This window comes from Triticum aestivum, chromosome 7A (assembly GCF_018294505.1).
Source record: "Triticum aestivum cultivar Chinese Spring chromosome 7A, IWGSC CS RefSeq v2.1, whole genome shotgun sequence".
Lineage (NCBI taxonomy): Eukaryota > Viridiplantae > Streptophyta > Magnoliopsida > Poales > Poaceae > Triticum > Triticum aestivum.
The window spans coordinates 85,267,612-85,289,632 of record NC_057812.1 but is presented as its reverse complement, the minus strand read 5'-3'; the positions used below and the strand labels follow the sequence as shown (position 1 = coordinate 85,289,632).

General features: G+C 51.0%; 2 protein-coding genes, 1 non-coding gene and 1 pseudogene across 3 annotated transcripts; 2 read left to right on the top strand and 2 right to left on the bottom strand.

Annotated features, from left to right (window-relative positions):
• Positions 1–10,076: 10,076 nt before the first annotated feature.
• Positions 10,077–10,237, top strand: LOC123155273 (U1 spliceosomal RNA). The gene has a single exon (XR_006477325.1). It is a non-coding gene; the product is annotated as a U1 spliceosomal RNA (small nuclear RNA).
• Positions 10,238–11,179: 942 nt separating this feature from the next.
• On the top strand, positions 11,180–13,819 carry LOC123148403 (putative receptor protein kinase ZmPK1). Its single transcript, XM_044567821.1, has one exon. It carries the CDS (start codon positions 11,190–11,192, stop codon positions 13,659–13,661), a length of 2,472 nt encoding a protein of 823 aa, XP_044423756.1. The 5' UTR covers positions 11,180–11,189; the 3' UTR covers positions 13,662–13,819.
• Positions 13,820–13,949: 130 nt separating this feature from the next.
• LOC123153075 (protein ALP1-like) lies at positions 13,950–17,486 on the bottom strand (annotated as a pseudogene).
• A 58-nt stretch (positions 17,487–17,544) lies between these two features.
• LOC123148404 (transcription factor PIF3) lies at positions 17,545–21,049 on the bottom strand. The gene is made up of 7 exons (XM_044567822.1): positions 20,311–21,049; positions 20,144–20,209; positions 19,951–20,016; positions 19,147–19,470; positions 18,991–19,060; positions 18,764–18,882; positions 17,545–17,952 (listed from the first exon to the last, which is right to left on the bottom strand). The coding sequence occupies exons 1-6, from the start codon at positions 20,659–20,661 to the stop codon at positions 18,764–18,766; spliced, it is 996 nt and encodes a 331-aa protein (XP_044423757.1). The 5' UTR covers positions 20,662–21,049; the 3' UTR covers positions 17,545–17,952.
• Positions 21,050–22,021: the final 972 nt, after the last annotated feature.

Sequence of the window (22,021 nt, the reverse complement as noted above, 5' to 3'; positions counted from 1 at the left end):
TTTATCCTTCGTGATGCTGAACTCCTGTTCGGCTCGCCGAGATGATGATCCAAAGAAATTGAGCTCGGCTCAACAAAGTGATGATGTGTCTAGCGCAGGTCGGCAGCCGTGGAGCAATATTGCCGGATTCAAAAAGGATGTCTGAAATCCCGTTCATAAAAAAGACGAACTCGGGTCGGATTCGTTTTCACGCAGAAAACAGATCCGAAAAGTGATGCACTAATTGGAAGGTTCCTGAAGTTTGAACGGTCGGATCGAGCTGAAATTTTGAGGGGTGGTAGATATAGGAATTCCGCAGCCGATCAACGGTTGGATCTTCCAAAGGACGTCCGAGATAGAAGCTGGACACCATGCCCTAAACTCGTCCAGATTCCCATCCAGATTTGACAGGGCTCCGGTATATCGCGGATTGCCAGAGATTCCTCCATCTGAACTCGAAGAATTTTTCCAGGGTTGTTGTAGACTCAATTCTGCACAATTCCACCGAAGCAATCGTTAAAACGACACTTGAGGAGGCGGTGGCAGCGGATACGAGTTCGCTGTCCAGAAAAATAGCACGGGCGCCCGAGGGCAATGTTGACGTTGAGCCCCCGGGCTCCCTGGATGATTCCTCCATGATCTTGATAGAGATCGGAGTTGATGTTGATGAAGGCCCTCATCCGAACATGACGATCAGAGGTAGGGCACAGTCCTCGGTCCAGCCAAGGTGACCGGCCGAGCCGGTGACGAAGAAGCCGGCATCGCAGTTGACCTGCGGGCGAGCCATTGATCCTTTTGCCGATCACACAGCGGAACTCTCAATGAAAGCACCAATGTCGGTGTCAAAACCGGCGTATCTCGGGTAGGGGGTCCCGAACTGTGCGTCTAAGGCGAATGGTAACATGAGGCGGGGGACACGATGTTTACCCAGGTTCGGGCCCTCTTGATGGAGGTGATACCCTACGTCCTGCTTGATTGATCTTGATGATATGAGTATTACAAGAGTTGATCTACCATGAGATCGTAGAGGCTAAACCCTAGAAGCTAGCATATGGTATGATTGTTGTTTATGATCTATCGACTAGCCTGGCCTCGGTTTATATAATGCACCAGAGGCCTAGGATAACAAGAGTCCTAGCCAAATACGCCGGTGGGGAGGAGTCCTTGTCTTGATCACCAAGTCTTGTGGAATCTTCCATGTATGCGGCAGCTGACCGAACTGGCCCATGAGTATACAGCCATGGGGGTCCTCGGCCCAATCTAACAGATCGGGAGATGACGTGGTGAGTACCCCCTAGTCCAGGACACCGTCAGTCTTACTATGTACTTCGTCCCAGGATTTCTTGACAATCATCCTATCTACCCTAACAAGGACCTGAACTTTGATAGTATGCTTGTTCGTCAAATGTTATGCTTCACACTTCTCTTTGTGAAGCCTATCCCCCAAACTGCATTGTAGGGTATGACACCGAAGGCTTCTGAGTGGATTATGGACAGTGGATGTACTAACCACATGACTGGTGATCGAAGTCTTCTTATGGATTCAACCCTACGTCCGTCTGACAAAAGTCACATCACATTTGCTGACACTGGTAAAAGCAAGGTATTGGGCCTAGGTAGAGTTGCGATCTCAAGGGATCAGCACGTGGATAAAGTGATGCTTGTTGAATCCCTTGGTTTCAACTTAATGTCTGTCTCAATGCTTTGTGATCTGAACATGGTTGTGATATTTGGAAAATATCGTTGTCTTGTGCTTATGGAATCTGACAAATCTCTACACTACAAAAAAAAGACACATCCATGACATTTTGGGCTGAACGGATTTTTTTTCTGTCATACTTATGACACTTCTATGACGATAATTGTGACAAAATATGGTATCATCATAGATGTGGTGGGCTCCTACTTCTATGACAAAAAATCATGACAAAAAATGGGCTTTTCGTCCTGGGGAGGCCGGAGACGCAGCTGCATGACATTCTTTGGGCCATCCATGATGGAAAAAACCATGGTAGAAGTAAGGGCGAGGAAAATATCGGGGAGTTCCCAGTTACGGTGGATGGTCGGGGGCCGAGCGATGCATGTTTCTCTCGTATCTACGCGCGTGTGTGTGAGGCATTGCGCTCTAATTGAACCCGAGCGAGGTGTTGGGCTCTAACTGAACCCGAGCGATTGCACTGCAGGCTACGCGTTACTGAACCCGAGCGATCGATCGATCCCTTGCTGTTAACTGAACCCGTGTGATTTCTTCGCTACTGCTGCTAACTGAAACTGATCGAACACTGCTGCCTCCTTCCCTGGATGAACAGTGAGCGTTGTTGAGGGGGTTTTGGATGAATAGTTCCCGGTGGGGGGTTGGATGAACAGGAACTCGTGGTAGTATAGGCCGTTGCCGCTGGATGAACAGTACCCCCGATCGATCGAGCCGGTGGAAGAACAGGACCCCGTGGAGGGCTGGATGAACAGGACCCCGTGGAGGGCTGGTTGAACAGTAGCCGGTGGAGGGCTGGTTGAACAGTAGCCGGTGAAGGGCTGGATGAACAGTAGCCCGTGAAGGGGTGGTTGAACAGGACCCCTGTGGAGAGGGCTGGTTGAACAGTAGCCGGTGGAGGAGCGCCCGGTGGAGGCTGGATGAACAGGAGCCCGTGGATGAACAGTAGCAGGTGGAAGCTGGAGGAGGTCAACGGTGGATGAACAGTAGCCCGTGGAGGCAGTCGACGGTGGAGATGAACAGTATCCCGTGGAGTCCCGTTTTACGGTATGCCACACCCCTCCCGATGAACAGGACCCCCGTTTCGACCCTAGCGCTCCAACACAAGTCGGTTTCCTCCATTTTGCGGTACGCCACACCCCTCCCGATCAACAGGACCCGTTTCGACCATAGGAGGTCTGTTTCCTCCGTTTTGCGGTATGCCACACCCCTCCCGATCAATAGGATCCCGTTTCCACCGTGGCCAGTTGAACACAAGGCCGTTTCCTCCGTTCTGCGATTGGCCAGGCCTTGTTTTCATCGCTTGTTCCATCCAAGCCGGTTGGCTCACGATGAACAGCACGCGTTCCATTGCCTCCCGATGAACACGGCAAATTCCGTTGCCTCCCCATGAACATGACGACGACGCAGTTTCTCCGTTCCGACCCAGCCACAACCATGTACACGAGCCCTGACCGTACGTATGTGCGAATAGGCGTTCGAGACCCCGCCCGTATGTACGTACGTGTCCGTATTTACTTTCTTGCACCCTGGTCGTTGTACGTACGTGTACATGCTACGTGCGCGCCTCTACTACCACATGTGCGCGCCTCTACTACCACGTGTCAGCCTCCTAGAAAAGATTTGCGTCCAGCGGAGCGGAGAATAACAAGTTGACCTTGCCTGGGTATTCCTCAAAAAAAGTATAGTTGGGCTAGCCATTTTCAGCTTGAAAAAAATTAATATCTGGGCTGGATATCTGGCCTGGGCTAGACGGGCCACAGCCCGCCCAGTTAATACCCTGCTCTCCTCTGAACAATAACGAAAACATCGCTCAAGAGAAACTCTGCAGTGCTCACACCTTAAAAAGACAAATACTGGTCAAGCTGCTTGGTCCCAGCTGTCGGCCGCTCCTTGCACAATTCTCTCGTTTATTGACTACATAGGTTGACAATGGTGTGGGACCATGATGTCAGGAAACAAGGAGGAAGCAAAAAATATTACAGTTATATATAATAAGGAGGCACTCGTGTACGTGCGGCTATGGCCCTGGTGGATCCCCACTGTCATCCTCTCCAAGTAAATTCATCTCCTCATTCCTCATGCCGTTGACCATGTTGACAACGCGAGACGGTGGCGCCACGGCGAGCGCAATAACTCGAAGGACGATGGAGAGGGCCTCGCGGGCCCTACGGATGGTCTGATACAACGTCCGCTGCTCATTCGGGAAGCCAGGATCATAGGGCCACATGTACGCGACGGCGTTGTCGTTCGCTTGTTCACCAGTGCTCGTTGAGGAGACGGAGGTTGAAGCATAGCTCCTCCTGCGCTGGTAGCTCTTCTGCCATTAGGGTGTCGAAGTGGGCCGCACCTGCTCTATGGTGAACACGACATGAACCGGCTTGGACAATGGCGCCGGCTCATGGTCGGAAGCTACGTCCATTGTCTGATTGTCGTCGCTCAGCTCGGCGAGCTCGCTGGCGAGTCAGCACGTCCCATCTGCTGGACCGACCTGTTGCCAGCACGAGTCTGACTACCCTAGCCCACCCAGACCACCTCCCTCGCCCGCGCGCGCTTTCCGCCCGAAACGGTTAGTGCCGCCTGCCCCGCTTCCTGGTGCAGGCGATTGCTCCACCTTCAAACGACACAAGTGTCGTCCGTCCGTCTGCCGCCCACATTAATGATACGCGGTTGCTGAGGCGGCTACTCCGGCGCCACACGTCCATCCCTCCGCCGCCCACCATTGCTATATAAATTGTTGCGCCGGCCATAGCCGTAGTCATCCGCCTCCGTTCCCTTTCTCCTGTCCACACCACTACTCCCACCATGGCTTCCTCGCGCTCCAGCGCTCTTTGGGACGGGCGAACGACGGACCACAAGGAGATGGTAGTCATTGCTGCCGATTGGCTGGCCGGCAGGCAGCTGAAGGACGACGACGTCCCAATGGAGAACATGGTAGTCAATGATCCGGCGCCAACCCCCTCCTGCGCGCCAACCTCGCCGGTGCATTGCACCATGACCATCGGTGAGGCCCGTTCCCAATACATGGACACAGTGAGGCAGAAGCGTCAGGAGTAGTTCCGGGAGGCGTAGGCCTACGCCGCCTACAACCACCATCTCCTCCAGGAGCACTTGTAGGCGGAGGAGCAGATCGCTATGGAGCGGCCAGAGCAGGAGGCGTTGCTTGACTCATACCGCTCCACCCGCAAGGGCCGCCTCGAGCGCTGGCGGTACCGCATGCGGGTGGCGGAGGCTGCAGCCGCCTACAAAGAGGGCGATGAAGCGGGCGAGGCACTCTTTGGCAAGACCGAGGACGAGGCAGAGGACAATGCCGGCTCTGACGAGTCCCCGCTCCGCTGGTGTCGACGAGGCCCTACTCCGCCGAGGCCCTGCGGCGCCAACAACGAGGCAGAGGACACCACCGGCTCCGCCGAGGCCCCGCCCCGCCAACAATGAGGCAGAGGACACCGCCGGCTCCGCCGAAGCCCCGCCGAAGCCCCGCCCGCCAACAACGAGGCAGAGGACATCGCCGGCTCAGCTGAGGCCCCACCCTCTCGGCAACGAGGGGAAGGATTTCCCCCGCTCCGCTGAGGCGCCGCCCCGCCGGCAACGAGACAGAGGACATCGTCAGCTCCGTCGAGGCCCGCCCCGCTGCCAACAAGGCCGCGCCACATAGAAAACGAGAAAGAGTAGAACACGGTAGGTCGCCGCCGCTCGGGTCCAAGTAAGGCCACCGCTGCTACCCTCCGGTTGAAGCCAAGCTAGGCAGGTTGACCATTGACGGCCGATTAGCTTCTTGGCGGCGACGTGGAGTGGGAGAGCTATGTTGGAGAAGGACGCTGCTTCAGTTACTTAACTGTAGGTGCAGTTGGTTCACTGGCATGTGGGCCCAAGAGGCATCTGGCCCACATGTAAGTGACGCAACTGCACCTGCTGTTATGTCACTGAAGCTCAGTCCACTGGAGAAGAAGCTTTTGTTCGGCTCAGCCGGACACGGGTGCTATGGTTAATTAATTATACCTCCAGCGCACCCCTTTTTAGTTGAAGAATGTATCAAATGTAATGAAATCCGGCAGTGTATGAATGAATTTAGTTCGATTTGTTTTAGTTCTTGTATCACTGGCATTGGATGAACATGCAAAACAATACGTACTAGCATTATTCTCAGGTGATCACCTCATTTGCAACAGTTTCACATGTACTCCCTCCGGTCCTTTTTAGTCTGCATATAAGTTTTGTCTGAAGTCAAAGTATCTCTACTTTGACCAATCCTACAGAAAAAGTATCAACATTCACAATGTAAAATCAACTGACTTGAAAGAAATCTAATATGCTAAGTAAAAAGGAACAAAGGGAGTACAAAATTTAGCGTCCCTGTACATTGCAATCAACACACAGGCCTGGCAATTCATAGAGAACATTCGAAACAATCGATAATTATGCATCTCAGTGATTCACATGTTAGAGCCAATATTTACTTCACAACTAAAGAATAAAGAAAAATCGATAGATGCTGCTAACAACAAAGGGCGTCCCATTCAAAAATATCAAATGCATGTCTTCTTGCTAACATCAATGAGCCAAATTTGACAAGGTTGTCCCATTCCAAAATGTCAAATGCGTGTTGTTTTGCATACATCAATGAACAAACTTTGACAAGGTTTTCCCATTCCAAAATATCAAATGCCTACGATTGTGGAATGGGCAGGGTTTGCCATCAGTTCGGACATTGACATGGCACCTTGTGCTAAATAAACCAGATGTTCTTTTTGTGTAGTTCCACCAAAATCAATCAAATTCGTGCGTAGCTTGTATGATTTTGCCTTTATATGTTGCAACGCCTTGAACATATCGGCACCTCCTTTCTTGTGGTGGAAATGAATGATTCGAGAATATTCGATGTATCCGTGAACATTTTGTGCATTTCCCATTGAAATCAAGCTGAGCACCCCTGTTTGCATAAATACAAAAAAGTGATTAGTAATTGTACTATGATATGATGAGATGGTTTAGGCTATGTGATGATATTGGATCATGGAACTATCAATGATTGAAATTGGAATTTCATCAGAAGTTTTATCCTATGCATCTGGTTCATCGTGATCGTAATTATATATATAATTTTTGGCCTCGCGAAGGAGAAAGCATCGCTCAAGCTTGGGGAGGCTTAAGTCAATGTTATATTCATGCCCCAATCATGAGCTCTCAAAAGAAATGATTATTCAAAAAAATTATGCTCGGCTCTCTCTCAGTAATCGCTCCATGCTCAATACTTCTTATACTGGTTCTTTTATGATGAAGACTATTGAATTCAAATGGGATTTATTGGAAAGAATTAATCGCAACTCTGAAGATTGGGACCTCGACGAATGTAAGGAATCAAGTATAACACCTAAGTTTGATTGTGTTAAATCTTTTATGGATACCGATGCTTTCCATGAATTTAGCACTAAATATGGACTTGACTTTGAGATAGTAGCTTCTTTCTGTGAATCCTTTGCTACTCATGTTGATCTCCCTAAGGAGAAGTGTTTTAAATATAATCCTCCCATTGAAGTAAAAGTAGTTGCACCTATTAAAGTTGAAGAAAAGACTATCACTTATAATGATTCTGTTGTTCCCACTGCTTATATTGAGAAACCACCTTTCCCTGTTAGAATAAAGGATCATGCTAAAGCTTCAACTATGGTTCGTAAGAGTAACACTAGAACACCTACTCCCTCTGAGAAAATTAAAGTTGAACCTAGTGTTGCTATGGTTAAAGATCTCTTGACCGATAATATTGATGGGCATGTTATTTACTTCTGTGATGAATCTGCTAGAATTGCTAGACCCGATACTAAAAATAAACATAGACATGTTGTAGGCATGCATGTTATTTCTGTTAAAATAGGAGATCATTGCTATCATGGCTTATGTGATATGGGTGCTAGTGCAAGTGCAATACCTCATTCTCTATATAAAGTAATTATGCATGATATTGCACCTGCTGAGATAGAAGAGATTGATGTTACAATTAAGCTTGCCAATAGAGATACTATTTCACCAGTTGGGATTGTTAGAGATGTTGAAGTCTTGTGTGGGAAAGTTAAATATCCTGCTGATTTTCTTGTTGTTGGTTCCCCACAAGATAACTTTTGTCCCATTATATTTGGTATACCTAAACTAAACCAAGCTTAAATTAAACCAAAGCTAAACTAAATCTAAAAAAACAGGAAAAAAATACAAGGTCTCACCGGAGCAGGGGTCGCCGGAGCGGCGGGGCGGCTGCGGGGGTGGAGGAGAGGGGTGCCGGGGCGACCGGGGCGGAGGAGGGGGCGCTGGAGCGGCGAGGCGGACACGGTGGTGGAGGGGAGGGGCGCCGGGGCGGCTGGGGTGGAGGAGGGGGCGCCGGAGCGACGGGGCATCTTCGATGATGGAGGAGGGGCGCCGCGGCGACGGGGGTGGCGCGGGGCGGCGGCGGCTCGGGCATGGGGGCAGGGTGGAGCGGCGCGACGACGGGGGTGGCGCGGGGCGGAGGAGGGGGTCGCCGGGGCGGCTTGGGCATGGGGGCGGGGCGGCCGACGACGGGCTAGGGGTGGCACAGGGCGGCGGCGGCTCGGGCACGGGGGCGGGACGGGGCGGCGACGGGGGTCGCCGGGGTGGCGCGGGGCGGCGACGGCCCGGGGGCGAGACGACCGACGATGGGCCGAGGATGGCGCGAGGCGGCGGTGGCTTGAGCACGGGGCGGAAAGAGAGAGGAGACAGAGAAAGGGGTGGGGCGCGGGCGTTGGTTTTTTAGTTAGGGCACGGTTCTTTGTCGTCTGCTAGCAGACGACAAAGAGCCAGCTAACGGACGTTAGTTTGGCCACTTTCTTTGCCGTCTGCTAGCGGACGACAAAGAAAGTGGCCGTTAGGTGGCTCTTGTTAGTGGGCCACCCTCCCTCTTTATCGTCCGCTAGTTGACAACAAAGCTTCTAGCGGACGGCAAAGAGATGGCTGACGGCAAACATTATCTTTGCCGTCAGTTTTCTGTAAGCTGATGGCAAAGACCTTCTTTGCCATCAGCTAGCAGACGGCAAAGAGACGGCTGACAGCAAAGATCCTGATTTTAGTAGTGAATAGTCAATCCATCCCGGGAATGACAATTGAAGAGGTCATAAAGGGAAGACAACCATCGTGTATGGAGTTTTCCCCTTAGGTCTTACGACTAGGGTTCTCCAGTCCTCCGGCGACATCGCCACCGTGAGTTTCCCATCGTCGACGATTTGATCCCGCAAACCGGGAAGCTTTCTCCTTCCCCGTCTGCCTCCTACACCCCCTCAGGTCTTCCCGGGGAACAACGAGTGCGCGGGCTAGGGTTTTGACCGATATTTTTGGCCATAGCTACAATTGCCTGAATTGGTGGAAGCGGCAGATCTTTGAGCGGTCGTGAGCCAAAGGAAAAGGCAAAACTCCTGGAGAGTCTAAATCTTCGGGATGAGGAAACGGATGATCTAATTTGGGATGATGAGACTGATGTAGAGGAAATCGAGCCAACGGTTGGGGGCCACGGGTCTGCATTGGCCACCAACTTGCGCTTCTTGAGGCCAAGCTTGGCAATGTGTATGATTCTTCGACATTTTGAGTTCAGCCTCGCACAGGCATACACTCATGCACCGCATAATGTGACATTTTCGCGTCCGATGCATGGTGCTCAAATTAAGCTTGGCACGATTTGATCATTATGTCCGCTTATGTTTCGTTCGTTGCCATGTGTGCACTCATGCAGTAAGACTATATTTGGAAATTTGCACCAATGTATTGTCTATGTTTTCTTAGAAATTAAAATCCAACACATTCAAGGCTTCCTTTGATCTATAACCATCTGAAAAATATGGTAGTCGACTCTTATTATCATTCTACTCTACGATGGAACAAGACATTCAAAGTTCCAGCAACAAAAGGCAACATGTTGTGAGGGTCAGACTTGCAATTCCAAGCATGAGTTACACCTACTGAAAATTTCTTTTGAGAATTTTAATGCAAATTCTCTCTTTCTCTCTCCTGGGTTCTCCGTTCAACCTTGATCATTCGACTTTTAACTTTGTCCGTTTACATAGCACATAATCTCAAATTTCGTGTGTTTTTGGTCCAGCGTCCAGACACCTCTTTCAAGCAATTTATGTCTTTTCTTATTTTACTCTTTGCAACGCAGTACGTGCCATGACAGTCTCGATCATGCATACTGGGCCCAAGTCCAACGCTCGTCCTGCCACGAGGCCCAGATAAAGCGAACGCAAGCCCATGAACCAGACAGCGCTCCCGTGACTCGCGTTCTGCGCCCGTGGCTGCTGCGCTTCGGTTGTTTTAGTCCCACCTCGCCCAGCCGAGGAGGATCGAGCAGGAGAGCAGGCTATAAGAGGAGAGGCAGGTGCGACCTTGTTCCATACTTACCTGGACGGGGTCGACGGGTGATCAGGAAGACCCGTGGCCTAGGCTAGTGGCCCACATTGCACATGGTGGGTGCGCTGGCTTACCATCTCCCCAAGCGGGAGAGTGGACGTCATAATTTGTGGTAGAGGGGGTACGCGTTCGCGCGGCCCCTGCCAATTCTGCAAAATTAAACTTTGGTCCCTGGCCTAGCAAGAATCCTAGATGCAATTTTCTGGTTTGGTCCTCGCTCTATCTTAAGCGCAGCGAATCAAGATTACCAGGAATTGAACGTAGCGTTCGGTAAAGCAGCCACCGGCATGAGCATGGAATTTACAAGAGCCATTCCAGTGCCTCAACAAGCAGATATCTCCATCACCGTCACTATAGTCCAGCTAACATGAGACAAGCCTTGTCCGTGAACGCCCATTTGGTCGAGTGGCCATGCCAGAACGACCAACTCGCCATGACACGGGGACGGCGGCCATATCTCAAGAGCCTGCTGTCCAGCGCAACGGAACGTCTAGAGTTGTTGCTGTTATCGTCAGATAAAATCTTGACCACTGCCAACCAAGCTGCGTGCTCTCTCTGCAAGCGGCCCCTGTTACAAGGCTAGCACTACACATTACCACGACATTATCGTTGGCCAGGAGCGACAGAGTGGCACTACTTGCCGTCTTGGACACCCGCTTAAACCACCTCCAACAATGCCGAGCGACATTTCAGAGCAACTGAAGCTTAGCGGTCAGCATTGCCGTGCTACACGGACTGGACTGAACCACAGTAAGTACCAGTCAACCGGTCAAGTCAATGTGTCTAACCTGTAGCCTACGGTATAGCAATGTACATGATCTTGAGTTATGAAAATGTTAGTCCGGTCGCATTTTCTCGTCTAGACAGTGACCGGGCAGCCCTTCCGGGCGTTTGTTGGGACGGATATGATGGACGGTCACGGCTTGAAGTCCAGTCCCTCTCCAACCCTCTCATGAGTCGTGACCTATAGCGGCTTCGCAATGGATTCATGGTGCCATGTGAACCCGGGCCCTGCGGGCCACACATGTATGTGATATATACATAGACACATGGCTGTACCACTGGATGCATGAGAAGAGAAGAAAGCAGAACCAAGATGGTTGCCATGGCGGCCACCAGAGCTGCCTACGTTTCCAGCACATCCATCTCACTCCTTCTCTTGCTGATCCCCGTTGCTCTCGCCAAGGATCACCATACTCATGGCACCAGCTACCTCCAGAGAGATTCATCGGTGTTCATCGAGGACGGCACCGCCGCCGCCGCCCACGCCACCACCATCCTTGCGTCGCCCAACGGCCTCTTCGCCTGCGGCTTCTACAAGGTGGCCACCAACGCCTTTGTCTTCTCCATCTGGTTCAACGGCTCGTCGGCGAAGACCATCGCGTGGACGGCCAACCGCGACGCGCCGGTGAACGGCAGAGGGGCCAGGCTCGCCTTCCGAAAGGACGGGAGCATGGCCCTGCTCGACTACGATGGCACGGCCGTCTGGAGCACCAACACGACCGCGACTCGTGCCAGCCGTGCAGAGCTTCTCGACAGCGGCAACCTTATCATCGTGGATCCAGACGGTCGGCGCCTCTGGACAAGCTTCGACTCACCGACAGACACGCTTCTGCCGTCGCAGCCGATGACTCGGAACATAAAGCTGGTATCTGCATCTGCCAGGGGCTTGCTCTATTCAGGTTTCTATACATTATACTTTGACAGCGACAATGAGCTAAGGCTCACCTACAACGGCCCTGACATCAGTAGCATATATTGGCCTGCCCCTTTCAACCAACCGTGGGTAAATGGAAGGACTACTTATAACAGCAGCCGGTATGCTGTTCTTGAACAGACGGGCAAGTTTGTCGCGAGCGACAACTTTACATTTGAAGCTTCTGATCTTGGTGATCAGGTTATGAGGAGGTTGACTCTGGATTATGATGGCAACCTTAGGCTGTATAGCCTAGACGCGACAAGCGGAGATTGGTCGGTCTCTTGGATGGCATTCCGCCGAGTCTGCGACATACATGGGCTGTGTGGCAAAAACAGCATCTGCAAATACCTACCGAAGCTCGAGTGCTCTTGCCTTGAAGGTTTCGAGGTGGTTGATGCAAGCGACTGGAGCAAAGGGTGCACGCCCAATGTAAACAAGACAGCCAACTGGGACAACAGAAGAAGACACAAGGCAAACAGCACGGCCACCCAGGATTTCTCATTCAAAAAGCTCGCTGAAACTGACTTCTATGGATATGATTCGAACTATGTGCAGCAGGTGTCAATTCTGCAGTGCAGACGTATGTGCTTGGACAATGCTGATTGCAAAGCTTTTGCTTACCGTCAGGGAGAAGGCACATGTTATACAAAGGTCTACCTTTTAAACGGCCAGAGCTTTGCATATCCTCCCAACGACGTTTATCTGAAACTTCCCAGGAGGTTGCTGTCTTCGCCGGAATTGACTTCTACACTAGCTCACACATGCAGAGTTCATGAAAAAGAGGCAGACAGTTCATCACAGATGTTCCAGGACAGCTCTTCCAAGTTCAAGTTTGGCTACTTCCTTTCTTCTGCATTAACACTGCTTTTCATTGAAGTTATATTAATCATCGCCGGGTGTTGGGTCGTTCACAAATGGGAGGGAAGACCAGAGATTATAGATGAAGGTTACACGATAATTTCCAGCCAGTTCCGAATATTTAGCTACAGGGAGTTACAGAAGGCAACAAATTGCTTCCAAGAAGAGCTAGGTAGTGGTGGGTCAGGAGCAGTTTATAAGGGAGTCCTCGATGATGAAAGGAAGGTCGCCGTGAAGAAGCTAAATGATGTGATCCAAGGAGAGCAGGAGTTCAGGTCCGAGTTAAGTGTCATAGGCAGAATTTATCATATGAATCTGGTCAGAATCTGGGGGTTTTGTGTCGAGAAGACATGCAAGCTCTTGGTTTCTGAGTTCATTGAGAATGGTTCTTTAGCCACAGTTCTGTTTGATTACCAGAGCCTATCTCCTGTGCTCCAATGGGGCCAAAGGTACAATATTGCAGTTGGGGTGGCGAAAGGACTGGCCTATCTCCACCATGAGTGTCTTGAATGGATTGTGCATTGTGATGTCAAGCCAGAGAACATATTGTTAGACAAAGACTTTGAGCCCAAGATTGCAGATTTTGGACTGGTGAAGCTACTGCAACGAGGATCAAGCGCACAAATGTTGTCAAGAGTGCACGGGACTAGAGGCTACATTGCACCAGAATGGGCTCTCAATCTTCCAATCACTGGCAAGGCCGATGTTTACAGCTATGGAGTAGTGCTTCTTGAGTTAGTGAGGGGGATTCGGGTTTCCAGTTGGATGGTTGAGGGCAAGGAGGAAGTGGAAATGGCTGTTAGATGTTCTACTGAAATTCTTAAAGAGAAACTTGCAGGTGAAGATCAGTCGTGGATTCTGGAGTTCGTCGACTACAGACTGGATGGAGAATTCAACCATTCAGAAGCACTCATGATGCTTAAGATAGCAGTATCATGTGTGGAAGAAGAGAGGAGCAGAAGACCGAGCATGAGCCATGTGGTCGAAACTCTGCTTTCACTTGTGGAATAATGTTCAATACTGTATTTACTACTGCTACATCTAGCTGATGTGTGTAAGAATAATATTCTGTGATGTTGCACAGACAAGTTGCCCTTATCCCTGCCATATGTAGCAACTCTACAGATTTCTATCAATACCTAACTACTATGTAGTAGGAGTATTTCATTTGCCTATCTGTTTGGATGTTTAAGTCTATACAACACATCTATCTACTTCCAGCAGTTTGAAGAAGAAATCCTTGATCCTTATGAGCTAGATCGATAGCAAACAGAAATATATCGAATCTAACATGAATTGTACCAGGTTGGATCAATCTAGCCAGTTTATTACTTGATTTATTGAGCAGACAACAGATTAATGAACCCAATGTAACAGAATACTCACCACTATACAAAGCTATATATGATCCAAAAGAATGAACAATGACAGGACCTGTTAAACAATCAGCAGTTCACCGGTGCTAGGCCGGCGTCCGCCAATCATTCATCGTTGCTGCCAATGCGCTCCGCAGCGCCACTGCCCGCATATCAACCTTGAACCCTTCCTCTGCGGCATGATCTCTCCGGCTCTGCATTGCCCCCAAATCAGTCTCTGCTTCTTCCTCCCCCTCCTCCGGCGCCAACGCAGAGTAATCCTCCCTCGCCAGCAGCACGTTGTGGAGCATCGCGCACGTCCCAATGCAGGTCACGGCGGCGCGAGGGCTCTCCTCCTCGTGGAGCCGCGCGATGGCGCCCCACCCCATCAGGCTCCGGACGGCGCGCCTCGCCGGGCGGCACATTGCCTTGTGGGCAGTGTTGAAATGGGCCTCCGGCGAGCCGGGGACAACAGGCCCCTCGAAGGGCACCATGAGCCAGCGCAGGAGCGGGTACCCGTTCCCATCCGCGACCAGGTACTGCGCGGGGTTGAGTAGCTTCCCCTGCTCCAGCTCCTGGTAGAGAGAGGAGAGCCTGAGCACCTCGATGTCGGCGCGGTCGCCGCGGAAGCCGGCGGCGAGGGAGAGGATGCGGGAGGAGGCGCCGGCGACGAGCTGCGCGGCGAGGGGCCCGCCCGGGCCGGCGAATCGCGCGCAGGCGAGCGCGCCGCGGCAGGAGGGGAGCGGGGAGGAGGAGGCGCCGGCCGGATCGGAGGGGAAGGCGAGCCAGAAGCGGAAGTTGGCGAGGAGGACGCGGCGGAGGCGGCGGGAGGCGGCCCGCGGCGCGGAGGGCGGGACGCGGAAGAGCGCGGCGAGCGCCGGGTAGGGGAGGCCGGAGGCGAGGCGCGCGAGGGCGAGCGCGAGGAGGGTCGGGCACGGGAGCGAGGGGTGGGAGAGCAGCGGGTCGAGCAGGCCCGAGAGGTAGTGGAAGGTGGGCGCGGACACGCGGAAGGCCAGCGGGTAGTGGTCCGGGCTCGTCGGCGGCAGCGGCAGCGGCGGGGACGGCGGAGCCGGAGCCGGAGGCGGGGCGACGGCGACGACGAGGTCCGCGGGGCCGGCCTCAGCGCCGTCGCTGTCGGCCCGCCTGCGCTTGCGGGCGGCGTCGGGGGCGGGGGCGGGGCCGAGGAGGTCGAGGACGAGGACGGAGACGGCGGAGAGGAGCTGGTGGGTGAGGAGGAGGAGGGGCTGGGGCGACGGGGGCGGCGTCATGGGCGGGGGCGCATGGCGATGGCGGGGCGGTGGTGGTGGAGGTGGTTGCGGTGTCGATGGGTGGAGGGATTTTGTATGGAGGGGGTGCGATCGCGGTGACGCGGCACGGCGATGGCGCCGTCCGGACGTCTCCGTGCACGCTCCTGGCTGGGGCAGGAATGGGATCATACCACCATCATTCGCTCGCCCGGTGGCCCTCCGGTCTCCCCCGTCCTCTCACCTCACCACTTGGAGGGTTGGAAAGGTTGCTACAGGGCTCCACCGGGCACGGGAGCCAATCGGGACAGGAAGGGATTTGTCAAAGCTCCACTAGGCAGGCTCATGTCGATCGACGCGAGTGTGTGCTCTAATCCTATCCTGTCCTCGCGTGTCTAATAGAGACGGCAAACAAACCAGCTGGCAATGTATACTCCCAACGTTAAAAAAAAAGGGGGCGTGCTAAGAGTCGGCCAGCAGATCATTTTCAAAAAAATCATCCGGGTCGCGAGCCATCCAACCGGGGTAGAGTCCGTTCCCCTTTGCAACAAGACCCTTGTTGCAATTTCAACATGGAACTTGGTCCGAAAAGCATCACCGATTCACGGCCGTCAACGTCACCATTGCAATGGACAAGAAGATGAGGGGAGGAGACAGGGGATTGGAAGCTGCCACCACCGCGTGGCGACTGCTCAGGTGCGAAACGAATCGGTCAGGTCGAGGCACTTGAGAGGCGGCGACTTCATGGCCAGAATTTCGAGGCCCCAACCTCCTCAATGCCTCTAGATCAATACGGGAAAAGGGAAAGGGGGGGGGGATAGAGGGGGGAGGGGGTGAGAGAGAGAGAGAGAGAGAGAGAGAGGCGGGCAAAGGAGGAGGTCAACGCACACTTGGGATCCGTCAGGTGATCCCAAGTGTTTCCCCGTTTTTTTTTTGAAGTTTTAAGGCCTCTTTGATTCGCAGGATTGTAAAAACATGGGAATAGGAAAAACATAGGATTGAAATGTCATGCTCATCTCAATCCTATAGGAGTTTAGGGTCTCTTTGATTCAAAGGATTTTCATAAGATCTTTGAAGGATTAGAATCCTTAGGATTTTTTCCTATGTTGATCATTTGATTTGTAGGATTGAATCCTGTAGGATTTTTTCCTAAGAATTCATTTGTACTACATTTCACAGGAATTCTAGCATCCACTCAAACCTCTTGGAAGAAATTCTTTGTTTTTCCCTTAACACAATCAAACAAACTCAAATCCTATAGGGATCCCATGGACATATCATTTCAATCCTGCGTTTTTCCTATTCCTGTGTTTTTGCAATCCTATGAATCAAAGAGGCCCTTAGATTGTTTGATTGCATCATAGAAAAACGAAGGATTCTTTCAAAGAGATTTGACTAGATGCTAGAAATCCTATGGAAAGTAGTACAAAAAATTCCTTAGGAAAAAATCCGATAGGATTCAATCCCATGAATCAAACAACCAATATAGAAAAAATTCCTAAAGATTCTAATCCTCCAAAATTCCTATGCAAATCCTTTGAATCAAAGGAACCCTTAGTTTTATCCAAGGTGGGAACGACGTGGCGTTTTGGCCGAAAGAGGCAGGTTCATGAGGTTTGTATGCGGCATTGCCGACATTTAGAGGTCATGGTTGAGGTTTTAAGAGAAGGTTGGGACGACGGCTTACACAGGCTGGGCGGCAAGATGATGCACAATGGCAGACCTAGAATCTCAACACTGGGGGTGCCACAATTCAAAATTTGTGAAATTTTACACTACACATTGTATAATTTGCTATAAGCATCCTTGTAATATGAAGAAACAATCATAAAATAGCATTGACTTACACAGAAAAAATTATTTTGCAATTTTGTTCCTAGATCCGCCACTGATGATGCACGACAACGCCCATCGGCCACGGGTGGGGGGACGTTCGACGGTTAGGGCGGCGTCGAGAGAAGGAAGAAGAGGGGCGGCTATCAGGAGGAGAAAGAAAAGAGGGGCGGACGGTCCATGTGAAATGGACCGAAAGTTACAACTCCACTCCACCACCCCCGAACTGTGACGCCAGGCAGAGGTCATGGGCAACTTCGGGGACGCCACCCAGGATACGTTCGCGAGGACGATCCCGGCATGATCGCGCCACCACAACAGTACGTCGCTCTCAGTTCAGGCTGGTCCTCCAACGGGGAATCCCAGAACAAAACGTATAATTTCGCTGAAGGATCCGGGTCCATCGCTCATGCTGCTGTCGCTTTGCACTCTGTAACCGTGCAACGATTTTGGGCATCAAAATTCAAAAAGTTCCCGGCAGATTATATATATTCTGAATTCGCCAGGAGCACCGGCTACTGCCTGTGCTGCTGCTCATCATCATCATAGAACATATTATGGCAGACTAGTCTAGTTACCTGCTAGTCCTGAGGCCCTCAAATTGACTGGAAAAAAGGAGCATCAGATGAGCAATATTTTACAGGGTTCTTCTCTCTAGCTACTAGTACTACCAAGTGAAGATGAAGCGCTCAGGCCGCTTCAAGAACTAACAGTAGAACTATATAGCGGTAACGGAGAGATCAGTCAGTGATTGGCAAAGCTTTGACTGTCGGACTTGCCGGTTAGTAGCTAGATCGCTGAGCTACGTCACGTCATCCTGCCTTCGCACGCCGACTTCTTCGGTGTCACTGGTGATCACTTCCTAAGCTGCTGTCAAAGACAAGGGTTTAGAGACAAACAAACGGTTATTAGTATCTGTCGATGCTTCGTTAAGATATAGGAATGCACGGGGTAGATAATTGTTCTTTTGATCAAACATAGCAATCATAGCAGGTACTAGCATGGGGAAAACAGTTGATGATGTTAAAGAGACGCTAGTAATAAATTGGGCTAGGTTGGTTAGCTCACCTGCCTGAAGGCTAGGTTGCTTTCACTGAAGTCATCGAACCCATTGAATTAGCCCCAAAGTCTTCTTAGTCAACTACTTTATGTCTAAACATCTTACCTGTTTCATTACTGGCCGCAGTGTTTATATTTACAGGGAGTCCAGGGTAAAGCTTGAAGTATCGACAATTTTTCACATTATGATATCAATGTTTTAAGCACATCCTAGACAACATGACAGTAAACGAGACCGTCAGTTCGAACTATTTTCTTTTAATCTAGCAATCAGGTTGGACCACAATCCAACTCCTTAGGCTCAGTTTGTGGTTGCTGAATTATGTTGCGCTGAACTCTGTTTTTACGATCTACTGAGGGAAAGTAGCCACGAAGCAAGAACAACCTCGTTAGCCGAACCACAGAATAGGCAAAATCTGGTTGGAAAAGTTGTATTATCATAATCTATCACGATGTCAAATGCAGCCTTAGTCTAAAAGGAGAGGCTAAAAGCAATGGTATGTTGTGCATGTGATCACACTTAAAGCATGTTTATCCTCCTTTTAAAAAACTTATCAGCATATATAATTATTTTTTATATGCTTGACTGATTGGCTCTTCAACCATGCCAAGAAAAACTCACCTACACATGCCGTGTATTTGCTGGTACCATATCATGTGACTGCTCTTTGCTACGCGAGCATCCATCAAAATGAGTGTTCAACATGGATGATTCTTGCCTTAATGAGTTCATCTTGTTTCCTTCAAGGGGGTGAAGGGGCATGTCATCATTAATATGAAAAGGTGTGGTGTCCGCGGTACAAATGAAAATGCTGGCAACAACAGATAGTTAAATAATTTGTCACAAACCTGATGGATCAGCTCTGTCCTGAGCTGATGTTAGGTGATGCTTCAGCATTATATCCCCTCGCAACATCATCTTCAAAACATAAGAATGCATGTTGTGAGAAAAATCTTCCTGAAACCTCAGTACAATATCTGTCGAAAATAAGGGACCTGTGTTACCTCGGAGGATTCAGGCAACTGAAATGATTGAAGGTGGGGCTGTGACGACTCCAAGTGAAACGGAGGCTCTGGAATGGTTGTTTTAGGACAGCTTGGTAACACAAGAGGCTGTGGTTGATTTTGTTGAGGAGAATTCATCGGATCGAATGAATGATGAGCTCCTGAACTTTGGTTTACAGGTGGCGCTACTGCCCCAGAGCTTGGTGCCACCACATTTCTCCCACTAACACCAAGTGCTGCAAACATTTGTGATGCTTGCACAGGCTCAAGTGCTCCAGATAGATACGATGGGTTCAAGTAAACGCCGTTTCTCATAGACAGCATCTGTAGGGGGGATCAGGGCAAAAACTCTGCATTAATACTTGAGTTTGAACTGTATATTTAAATTTCAAAAGTGCAGTTTAACTATCAGCACCTACCAACTGAATATAGCTAGCTAGCATAAATGTCAATTGGCACGGCATTTGCCGAAGTGCATCCGCACTAGGAAACTAGCCCTAACATATCAACACTTTGATCGGCATTACAAATGTGAATCAAAGGAGATCAACAGTTGTATAAGATGTGGCTAACAACACTCGATAGAGCAGAAAGTAGTCACTCACTGCTGTGCTGTGTGAAATTTTTCCCCAGCCCTAGTCCACTATCGATTGGATAAAGAATCAGTAAGGACAACACCCACAGTAAGGCACTTGCCCCTACGTCAATGTTTGCAGTTTGGACCATCAGTTAAAATAAATGCACTACTAGCAAGTTAGCCTCTACTCAGACATCAACCAGCCATCCAGAGATGCATTTACTGACCTGTACTTGGAGCTGCAGTTGCTTCAGATACTCAATGGCCTCGTCAAGCATCGACGCCTTGTCAGTCTGCAACCCACCCCATGAACACACGCATTCAGATTCCGGAACAGTAATTCCGCAGCCCCGAAATTCAGGGACAAGGAAAGGAAAGTAAAGGGGGACGGTTGGTTTTGCTGTGCTGCCGAGTGCCGACCTTGTTGGAATTGGGTATCAGGCTCTGCAGCGCCTTCATCTTCTCGTTGATCCTGCTCCTCCGCCGCTGCGCCCCGGTCAATCAAGCAAGCAAACAAGCAATGAGCGGCCGGTAAACGCAGAGGGCGAGAAGAGCGGAAAAAGCAGAGCGAAACTCAGGGGCAGCACCTTCTCGGAGAGGTTGTGCACCTCGGCGGCGCGGGTGCGCTTGCTGCCGGACCCCCCGCCCCCGCGCGGGCGGTCGGACGCCCCGTGCGGCTCGGGCTCCGACGACCCGCCCGCCTCGCTCTCGTAGAACGCGCCGCCCCCGAGCTCGCCGTACTCCGCCTGCTGGTGCTGGTGCTGCTGGCCCAGCGCGGCCGCGGCCGCCGCAGCGTGGAACGCGGCGCCTCCCCCGAACATCTGGCGCCGCACCTCCTCCTCCTCCTCCTCCCGCCGGCGCCGCCGCTCCTGCTGCATCAGCACCAGCTCCCGCACCGCCCCGCCCCCTCCAAACCCCTCGTCCCGCCGCTCCTCCATGTCCCGCCCCGCCACCTTCCACCGCCAGATCACGCCGGGACCCCGCGGCAGCTCGCCACGGAGCGGGAGGAGAGAGGAGTGGGGAGCGGGGGAGGAGGAGGAGAGAGAGGGGGGGAGGAGGAGGCGTCGCTTCTTTTTAGTGTTGCGCCCATGCCGCGCTGCTGCTGCGCTGCCGCGGCGCGGGTGGTGGACTGGTGGCCTGCCTCGCGCTTGCTTGCGCCCGCCCGCTGCTTGCCCGCTTCGGGCGCCGTTTGTTTTTTGGCGCAAACCAACTTTTTTCTCCTCGCCTCGGCTCGGGTACCCGCGGCCGTGCGGGGGTGGCGTGTCAGCTAGCGGGCCGGATGGACTGTTTGGTTTTCCTCTTCTGCCTGCCGCCTCTGCCTCTGGGAGTCTGTGCTGTGCTGCGGAGGGAGGGAGGGAGGGGGTTGCATTTATGCTGGCTTTCGGTTGAGTGTGGGCTTGGGATACCTGACCTCAGCTCATCGGTTCCTTCCTTGGGTCTGGGTTTCTGCGTCCGGGGTCTCTGTGGTGCGGCGTGGTGTCCGCGTCAAGTGAGGCCACCCTCTCACGTACTCCCTGTGTTTCATCAAAATAATAATTCAAGTTCTAGTACGTTTGTACCAAGTCAAATCAACTCTGCTTAAGTTGACCAAATTCATACAAAGGCCCACTAGAAAAAATAGTAAAAAAAGTTATCCCTCTCATCCAAACATGGTCCAAAGTAGTCAAATGGTTGAGAAAGAATATTTATTGTCAATCTAACCCTACCATCCAAACAGCTCTTTGGTTAGAGTTAGTCTAGGGTTAGTTCAAGGTTAGAATCTAACTCTATCCTCTAACTGAGTTAGAGTATCTAAACATGGCCAAAGATTTTCTCACATCTATGACACAAAGGCAAGCGCGCCTCCGCTATAGCTCTTGGCGCCCACACGGCCAAGAGACATAGCCACCTTGGTTGATCGTTGTGTTATGTTCAGATTGTTCATCGTATATTTATATCCACTAATTATGGTCCTGTGAGTAGATCCATCATTTCCTGGGGTCATGGAAGAAATCTTGTTGTTAGTAATCATGTGAAGTTCAATACCGTTTAATGCTTTGATAATATATTGTGTTGTCCTTTCTCTAATGGTGTTATGTGAATGAGGACTACACAACACTTCAGCATCATTGGGCCTAGGATAAGACATTATGGAATTAGTTTACAAATGATGCGTTGCAGGAGTGATAGAAACATACGCGCCCGTTTATGAATTATTCAGTGAGGGGTTGTGTTTGGATTCTAATGTTTAATATTACGTTTAGATATATCTTAATTATCTCTCTTTGTATTTTGCGGATGCTTGCATGAAGAGTATAA

Coding starts and splice junctions, on each gene's coding strand:
- LOC123148403 (XM_044567821.1), top strand. CDS start 11,190: ATGGTTGCCATGGCGGCCACCAGAGCTGCCTACGTTTCCAGCACATCC.
- LOC123148404 (XM_044567822.1), bottom strand. CDS start 20,661: ATGGAGGAGCGGCGGGACGAGGGGTTTGGAGGGGGCGGGGCGGTGCGG. Junction 20,210..20,310: donor TGCACAACCTCTCCGAGAAG/GTGCTGCCCCTG, acceptor ACCGGGGCGCAG/CGGCGGAGGAGCAGGATCAA. Junction 18,883..18,990: donor GGACAGAGCTGATCCATCAG/GTTTGTGACAAA, acceptor ACCCCCTTGAAG/GAAACAAGATGAACTCATTA.